Below are 9,756 nucleotides of genomic sequence, written 5' to 3'. Positions count from 1 at the left end.
GTATTTAATAATATCTTTCGATAATATCCATGAATTATGACTAGAATCAAAACCCATCCATTTAACAAGCATTTTATCTTTAACTTTTTTTATAATACGTTCAATTTAATTTCTTGCTCATAAAAACCACCTAGAATTATATTGTTTGATCCATCCTTTAGCTGATAAGTTATTGGTTCTGTATGTAAAACTTTTGAAACTGTGAAAATTTCTGTAGTCCAATTTGGTGTATATCCTTTACTAAATATATGCTTATATTTTTATATTCTTACTTTATCATTAATTTTAAATTTTGGTTTATATAATGTTTTATTTGTTTGTATATTTGATTTGATTTTACTTGTATTTATTCTAGCTTCATATGGTGTACATTTAATTGATCTATGTTTTGTATGATTATAATTATAAATAATTTTTGATATTTTGTTATACCAATTCCATGTACCTGTTGCAGTAAAATGTTTGTATATATTATTTTTTAGAGTTTGTATAACACGTTCTCCAATTGAACACTTGATAACGCTATACGTACTATAATGTCTAATTTTATTTTTTTTCATTAACTGTTGAAATTGATTATTATAAAATTCTGTACCATTATCTGTTTGTAATAATTTTGGATTAGCTTGTTTTAATATATTAAACATACCTTTTGTACATTCTTTTCCTGTTTTATTTTTCAATGATTCTACCCATACATATTTCGTGTATGTATCTATAACAACTAAAATATACTTAAAACTAAGATTTTGTTTAGAATGAGATTGCATATCCATTAAATCAGCTTGCCAAAGGTCATCTTTAAATCGTGTTATTATACTACGTCTTGGAAATACTTTTCTTGCAGGTCGATGTAGCTCATTAGCTAAACCCTCTAATGTAGACATTAAACTATAATATTTCTCTCACTTAATTCTTCTATAATAGATATGATTTCATTATTTACACCAGTATTACCAGCATTTTGGGACGATGTTAAAAGATTTAATCTAGCGACTAATTCATTTGGATCATCATAATACACTAATTGTGTATGAGGTATTACATCTTTATATAAACCAGATCCTTTCTTAACTGACGGTGATAAACTAAAGTTAAATAGCTGATCAGTTGGAGGTTCTTCAAATTTAGAATTAATCACTGAAGAAGAAAAATCAAATGGTTCATTTGATATGGCTGTATCATTAATAATGTTTCTTCGTTTTGCGCCTGAGCTAGATAAAAAGTTATCAAATTCTTTTAATTTTAATTGAGAAGGAGTTTTAACTTTTGTGTTATTTATTTTCAATACTTCCTCATTTAATTGTTTTTCATCAATTTTCATTCGATCATATAGAGGTTTTACAACGTTCATCCATTTGAAATATCTTGAGGTTTTAGGTTTCCCGTCTGCCTTTAAATAAACTTTACTTGTTTTTAGAATATTATAATATGATTCCATATCTTCTATCGTCATATTTTTTGGTACTTTCTCACATAATAAAGACCAAAGTCCTTTAGTCCAAGGGTAGTAGTTATCAAGCAAGCGTAAGTTACCATGATCAAAAGTGACAGGAATATCTGATATTTTAAGTTGATCATTAACCGAATCATAATGCATGCCATACGATTTATCATACCGTTGTAATTTAGGATTAGAAATTAAAAAATTATCGAACGATGAATTTAATTCGTTTTCCCTATCTCCATCACTAGTGATCAAGGTATTTTTTTTTTTTAGTAGTGTCAGAAATAAATTAAGTGTTTTTTTCTGGAATTGAAGTCAATGGTTTGAGTAAAGGTATAAATGTTTCGCGAAAATAGTTATCAGAATCTATAACACCACGCTTCATGTTCATTATCTTACGTTTGATATTTTTTTTTGATAATATCAAATTTTTTAACAAAACTTTATCTTTATTCATTGAAAATAATGAACTTAATATATCTGTTTCCTTCAACTAAAGATAATACTATGTAGATTTTGTCTATATTACAACTATATTTATATATTTATTTTTTTTTAATAAAAGTATGAAAACCACATCTATATCTACCTTCATTCATTTCACGTGTTTTATCAATAACCATAAATCCGTAATCACTATGATTCCAGCAGAAATGAGAAATTTTCCGAAATTCTGAGAAATCCATATCTGCTGATGAATGATCATTGAATATATGTTTTAAATTTGTATCATCCTGTTTTAGAATTATTAATAAATTTGAATTATCTCTTACCAGTTGCTTCGGAATTTTAGAATATGTTTGTGCTAAATAGAATACAGAGCTAGCACCTGAATGTCTACACATTCCGAAATATTCTCTTATTATCGACTGCGGACCACATAAAACATCATCGAAAATTATTACAGAATTCTTTTTAGTTAAATTCGGTTTTATAACTTTATCAGCGTCTGAAAATATAAAAATGTTAGCACCTTTTATATCATCTATTATTTTTTTTAATAAAACATATTTTTCTTGATTAGAAGTTTTTGAGTATAAATAAATATTTTCAAATCTTATTCCGTTTTCATGAGTGATTAGATTATACATTATATTTGTTTTACCTGAACCACTAGGACCGACTATAATAGCACGTATAGTATCAGGTAATAACGGTCCATGTCTTGACGTTTTTTTATTATTTGAGTATCAACGTTCGAAATATCTAATTTATCTTTCTGTTCAATCAAATCCATTTTTTTTCTTATAAATACTATGGATCTTTTAAATTTATAACCAGTGAAAGATAGTGTGCTCAACCTGTAAGTAGAAATCAGATAAGACTGGTGAAGGTTTTATAAACTTCTTTATAAATACTGAAATAAAGTATGATGAAGGTTAAACAGAAAATAGGTATGAGTTATAAAGGTAAACATAAAAGTAATAAAAAAATAAAAAAGAGAACACTAGCTGCAAAAAGGGAAAGGTTAAAAAAAATCCTAATGGTAAAAGATTGATTTTAACACCAGGTCAGACAGGAGGTGCGATTCCTCTAATTCCTATTTTCGCAGGGTTATCAGCTCTCGGTAGTTTAATGTCTGGGAGTGCTAGTGTTTATAATGCAATTCAAAATTCGAAAAAAAAGAAAGGTAGCGGATTGAATTTAATCAATAATGGATCAAGGAAAAAAAACTGATAAAAACGTTACCTGACAGACCACTCACATCTAGAGACATTATAAAATACATTGTAAAGTTTAATATCAATCATTTCCGAGGAGTCTTTTCACGAGATGACTTAAAAAAACCACGAACAATTGAATGTGGTATATTAAACTTAGACGTATCTTCAGGTGATGGAAGTCATTGGGTAGCGTTTTACAAAATTAAAGATAAGGTTGTATATTTTGATAGCTTCGGTGATTTACCTCCACCAATTGAATTACAAAACTATTTTAAAGAAAACACGATTATATATAACTATTCAAATTATCAAGATTTTAATTCATTTAATTGTGGACATTTATGTCTTGAATTTGTACAATGTATGAATCAATTATATTAAGTTTAACTGGTAATACAACTACATTATCTGTACATTATTTTCCAGCAATTGATCTACATATTAAACGTTACGGATCTTAAGATGGGATTAAAATTTAATATAAGCCCATTACAAAAGATAAATCTTGCTAGTCATATAACTAAAGCGTTACCGGTAACATCGAATAAAGTAAAAAAAATAACAACGAAAAATAAAACAATTTTAAAGGCTTTAGGTTATAAATTAAAGCAGAATGCCAGAAAGTGATATTTTAGATATAAGTTCACCGTTTGAAACCGATTCTAAAATTACGAAAATCGAATATCATTCATATACACCGTATACAACTTCATTTAATAATAATTATGAAATACGTATATCAATCCAACAAACAGATGTTTATCCGTATCTACATGAAAGCTTTATATATTTAGAAGGTGAAGTATCAGATGCTGGAAAAGTAAAACTTACTAATAACGGTTTTTCCTATCTCTTTGAACAAATACGACTTGAAATCAATGAAATAGAAGTAGATAGTACACGTGTACTTGGTATTACCAGTTCGTAAAAGGTCATCTATCAGGTACACCTGATAATTATAATTGTTATGAAAATGCTGGTTGGATATTTAAAAATAGTTCAAACCCAGCAAATAGTAATGGAGAATTTAGTGCATGCATTCCGTTAAAATATTGGTTAGGTCTATTTGAAGACTTTAAAAAGATATTAGTTAATTCTAGATTAGAACTAATATTAACTCGAAGTCATAGCGATTTAAACGCTCTAAAAGTAATTACCTACTAGTGGAAGTACAAATTCTGGAAAAGTTGTTTTGAATAAAATAGTTTGGAAGGTTCCACATATTACTGTTGATGATGAAGAAAGGTTAAAATTATTAAAACTTATTGAAAAAGAAAAAAGTTTGTTTATCCCGTTCAGATCTTTTGAAACTTTTGAATATCCTGAACTCGGAACCACAAAAAAAGTTGTATGGAACCTAAAAACTGCTTCAAAATTAGAAAAACCTCGATTCATTATAATCGGATCACAAAAGGGATGTAAAAATCGTTAGAAAAAAGATTGTGTGTATTCGATCATTGTAATATAACTAATGTAAAGTATTTTTAAAACTCAATAGCATAACCTTATGATAATTTAAATTTGGATTTTGCTAAAATAATTTTACCTAATTATATGATATGTATACATCGTTTCAAGAATCGTACTATGAAAAAAGTTTTCGGAACCCGATATTAAGCCCATCTACATTTCTAACGCAAGCTCCAATTATTGTTATCGATACGTCAAAACAGAATGATTCAGCTACAGCTTCATCAGTAGATGTTCAATAAGAAATTGAAGCATCAGAATCTCTTTCAGGTGTAACTGCTTATTGTTTATTAATTCATGATCGCATTGTAGAATATGTACCTTTTACTAGGGAAGTAAGAAAACTAGTTTAATCAATTAAAATTAATTTAGAATAATGAGACAATACATATAAATATATTTTTTTTTATTTTGAACCAAAACGTGTTATTTTTTATTTTTTAAAAAAAACATGACTAAAAATATAATTATGAAGTGTGTATATACACTGCTTAAACTTTATGTGTAACATAGAAAAAAATTTATTGGTTGTAGCGGAATACTCCGTCTGTGTTACACGGGAAATAAATAGTGTATACACTGTTTAAACTTTGTGTAACAGGGGAAAAAATAATTGGTTTTAAATTTTAAAATCAGTGTTTTTTACTGGTACAGCGGAGAAAAAAAAGTTTGAGGGGAAAATTCCCCCTTACAATTTTACAATCTCCGCAGTCAAAAGTGCGCAGAACATACATTATGGTTTTTGAAAATCAGTGTTTTTTTACTGGTACAGCGGAGAAAAAAAGTTTGAGGGGGAAAATCCACCTAAAAATTTGCAATCTCCGCAGTCAAAAGTGCACAGAACATACAAATGTATACTACTGTTGGTTACATCATAAAAAAGCTTAAGAGGACGCTACACATGTATAATTTCGTCGTTGAAAACTGTTTCGCGCGGTAAAGAACCGAGAAGACTACAGTCATAATTAAGAAACGAAATTTTCATCGCATAATAAGGAGAACATTGACTGTGCAACGTTGTTTTTAATTTTTCGATATCACTAATACAAAAAAAAGTTATTTGTTGCCACGGCTCATCGTTATCGTTATTATGCGATATGCATAACAGCACGGCGGCGACTAGTCTGTATCTCTCACCCTTTTCTTCGTCCCCAACCATTACTCGTTAGGTATTTATATTATATTATTACGTGAATTAAGTTATCATTAGTGTTATCGTTGTCACTTGTCGTAATAATTGTTTTGTTTTAATGTCATGTGTTCAATATTTTTGTTGTGATTATGCGGCCAACGCCCTTTTGTTATCAATTTTGTTTTTTATATAGATATAATATGTCCGATATACAATACGTTATAGTCTTTTGTTTTGAATAAGTATCGTTAATTTTTATTATAATATGTATGTTTATGTTTAATGGTGCTATTAAAGCATTGTCGTCGTTAATCTCGTTGCCACTGCGGCATATATATATATATCATTATTTTGTATCGACCAAGTCATTGCGACAAGAAACAGTCAGTTGTTATTATAATAAACTATACACCGTGCCACTATTCACGTGAGTTGTTTTATTTGTCTGGTGGTATTAATACCGTGTCTACACTAACTCTTCAAGACTTGAGACAACGTTGGCCGATACGAGTCAATTGTCCGAGTTTGGGATTGGTGCTACATTGAGTGCGTAAGACCGCCAGCACCCACCGGGGTGTGTGAGAGGCCTCCAAGGTCTTCAAGTCTGTCCACCGTCGGTGTTCTCGTGAAGTCATCGTCCACATCATCCACATCATCATCATCGTAATTTTAAGTTTAGAGATTAAGTATTGCCCAAGCTGTGTGAGCTCGGTGGTCATTGCACCAAACCGATTCCGACCACGAGACATCCCCCATTATAAATAAACTCATCTTCCTCAGTCCCGTGTATAAATTCAACTTCCTTAGTCCCTTAATTGTAAGTCATTTTGGTCTCCTCGTATCTACGTCGCGCGTCGTCGTTCTTGTGTCTTGGGTTGCCTACTTCATCAGTTCTCAGGAGTCGAACATTTGGTTGCCTATGTCAAACATACCAGGCGTTATCGCCGCAGCGTAGTAAGCCCATAGGGCAACATTATTATTGTTTCAAAATTCATTATTTTTGCGTTTTTTTTTCAAACTCAAATAACTTTTTTTGTATTAGTGATATCAAAAAAATAAAAACAACGTTGCACAGTAAAAGTTCCCATTTTTCTGTGGTGAGAATTTCGTTTCTTAATTTATTATGACTGTAGTCTTCTCGGTTCTTTCCCGCGTGAAACAATTTTTACGTAAAGATTTCAATTTTTTCGAATATTAATGGCTGTAATGTGCTGCTACTTACGGTCGTTGCAGCAGCGAATACGATTTCCCCCCCACCACAATGAAATTATATTTGCCCGTATCTGTGCTGCGTCGCTCGCTGTGGTTATCGTTATCGGCATTCAGCGCGCCCGTAATAATGTCCAGAAATAGTTTCGAATGTTTTGATACTATGAAATTGGTCTGACATAAAATATATGCATGCAGCCGCACTGGAAAACGCACATTGTGACAGTGGTATTATAATTTTAATATAAATAATATTATATGAAGATATATTATGAATTATGATACAATTTTAGATCCCCCCAACACCTAGCCCTAATATACCAAAAGTATTCTACCAAAATCAATATTAAATTATTAAATATTGGGTCTGTGTGTATTAATATTACGATTCTTAGAATAAACGATAATGTGGTAGGTAGCAACCTATATAATTGCTAATACTATAATAAAATACTAAGTTAAAAATACAAATCTGTTATCAAATTAGTAATTTTTGTTTCGCCTAAATGTCAATTATGCTTCAAGTTTTCAACAGTCAATAACCAGCGTTGAATTTTATTTTGTGTTTTACTTTGTGACTGTGTTATTTATTAAAATTTCACCAAAAAAATTTCGCACAAAAAAAAGGAGTGTTGGAAATAAGGTTTACGAAAACTGTTAAATAATTTAAAAAATAAAAAATCGTAAGTAATTTTTAATACTTTCTAATTGAACTTTATCTAAGACATTGCTATTATCAGTGGCGTATTTTGTATGTTTTTTTGGGGGGTGTCCATAAGTATAGGTATATACTTAATATTTCTCGGTTTTACATCTACTACTACTAAGCTCATAATATACTCATCAAATATTATAATGAAACATTTTTTATTTATTTAATTAAAAGTAATAATTTTTATGTAATTTAAATCATACATGTATAAAATACCTACTGTAAACATAATTTTAATTTAAAAATAACAGCAAATAATAATAATTTTTAAAATAGAAAATAGAAAATAATAAATACATTTAAAAGTATTACATAAATTAATTTAAATAATAAATTCAAGACGCCTTTTTTTTAAGCTCAATTCCTTCAACACATCATCAGTAGTAATTTGTTCATTTCTATGAATCGATAACATGGTCAAACCATTTAATCTCTTCTATAATAAAATTAAAAATATATATGTTTTAAATAAATAAAATAAACTATAAATAAATTATATTTACTTGAGATATCGTGTTTCGTAAGTAAGTCTTTATTCTTTTTAAATTTGAAAAGGTTCTCTCATTCGATGATGAAGAAACTGGTAATGTTGCAAATATTTGTAGTAATTTAAAAACATTTGGATATATTTCTTGATTGCATAGTATTATTGTTTCCATTGCGTTTTTTGGTAAATTACAAGTCTCAACATTTTTTAACCGTCTTTGCCATAGTTTATATTCTGATAATAAAATCGAATCTTGACATTCACTTAAATCAGTCGTGTAAGTTTTTGCCAACTTCAAAAATGTCGTTTCATTTTGTTCAACAGATATTAACGATTTAAAATCTAAAATTGTATTTTTGTGGTCGATAAATCTTGATTTTAGTTGTTCGATGAAAGTATCTAAATAAGGAATAAATACGCTTATTCGAAAATAGGTTTCTGGTGATTCAGTGACAATATTAATTCTATTTTTTTGTCTGCCTGTTATTCTCGGCATAGATATATCTATATTAAATGTACTTGCTAAACCTTTTGAATCTTCAAAAATAGCATGAAATTCAATATCTACATTTGTTCGTAATGTCTGAAATTCTTTTAAGGTATCTTCTGCAAGGCTCATAGCTTCTACTAAATCTATATTAATCCGTTGTAATTGTTTTGATAATAGCAGTCCAAGATCAAATCCTTTAGCTACAATATGTAAACAGATAATAAATTCACCTTGTAATATGGAAGAACGCAAATTACTCGCTTGTGTAGATGTGTCTGAATCTGTCCAATTAGAAATTAAGTCCAATGATTTAATAATACACTCAAAAAGTTCTAGAAAATCATTTACAGCATGATACCGTTCTATCCACCGAGTAGAGCATAGTCGTTTTAAAGATTTTTTTGTAATATTATACTCTTTAAATTCTTCAATTGCATTATTTAAAACATCTTTACGCTTCGGATAAATAAAAAAATCTCTAGGTTTAGAAATTGTCCCTAAACAATTTCTTATTCCTTGTACTGAGCAGGAATTAGATACAGAAAGATTTAACACATGAGCTGCGCAATGAATGTACAAAGCAAGTGGATAACTTTTGCGAATTACCGCTTGAACTCCATTGAATGCACCAGACATTACTGGTACATACCAGTACATACCTTACATACCAACCATCGTATCCTTGTCCCCTCATATATTTCAAATCAATTCCAAATGCATGTAAACTATTTAAAATTGTGTTTGCTAAACCTATACCGGTCATGTCTGTTGTAGGAACAAATTGAAGAAAATCTTCATGAAGTACCTTAGTTTCAATATTTAAATATCTTACACATAATGAAATCTGTTCTATGCCAGAGATATCTGCTGTTTCATCGGCAAGAATAGAAAACATTTTGAGAATTTACTCTTGTGACAATTTTTTTTTAAAATAATTTATTGCAAGATTCGATTATATCATTTTGAATTATAGGACTTATATACTTAATATTATCGGAAGATTCTAAAAATGATTTTAAGTCTGGATCTCCTTGTGATCTATATCGAAGTATTTCTCGGAAGTTACCTTCATTTTTGTCAAGATGGACATCGTCAGTTTCTTCAATAGTTATTTTACCTGAATCTCTATGGCCTCTGAGGGAAAT

General features: G+C 29.2%; 1 protein-coding gene across 1 annotated transcript; it reads right to left on the bottom strand.

Moving 5' to 3' along the window:
- Positions 1 to 886: 886 nt before the first annotated feature.
- On the bottom strand, positions 887 to 9,247 carry LOC126555162 (52 kDa repressor of the inhibitor of the protein kinase-like). The gene is made up of 6 exons (XM_050210119.1): positions 9,067 to 9,247; positions 8,869 to 8,973; positions 8,641 to 8,811; positions 8,138 to 8,520; positions 7,979 to 8,070; positions 887 to 1,214 (listed from the first exon to the last, which is right to left on the bottom strand). Exons 1-6 carry the CDS (start codon positions 9,245 to 9,247, stop codon positions 887 to 889), a joined length of 1,260 nt encoding a protein of 419 aa, XP_050066076.1.
- Between the last annotated feature and the right edge of the window lie 509 nt (positions 9,248 to 9,756).

This window comes from Aphis gossypii, unplaced genomic scaffold, assembly GCF_020184175.1.
Source record: "Aphis gossypii isolate Hap1 unplaced genomic scaffold, ASM2018417v2 Contig00729, whole genome shotgun sequence".
Taxonomy (NCBI): Eukaryota; Metazoa; Arthropoda; class Insecta; order Hemiptera; family Aphididae; genus Aphis; species Aphis gossypii.
The sequence above is the reverse complement of the archived record's forward strand: the minus strand, read 5'-3'. Positions and strand labels throughout refer to the sequence as shown.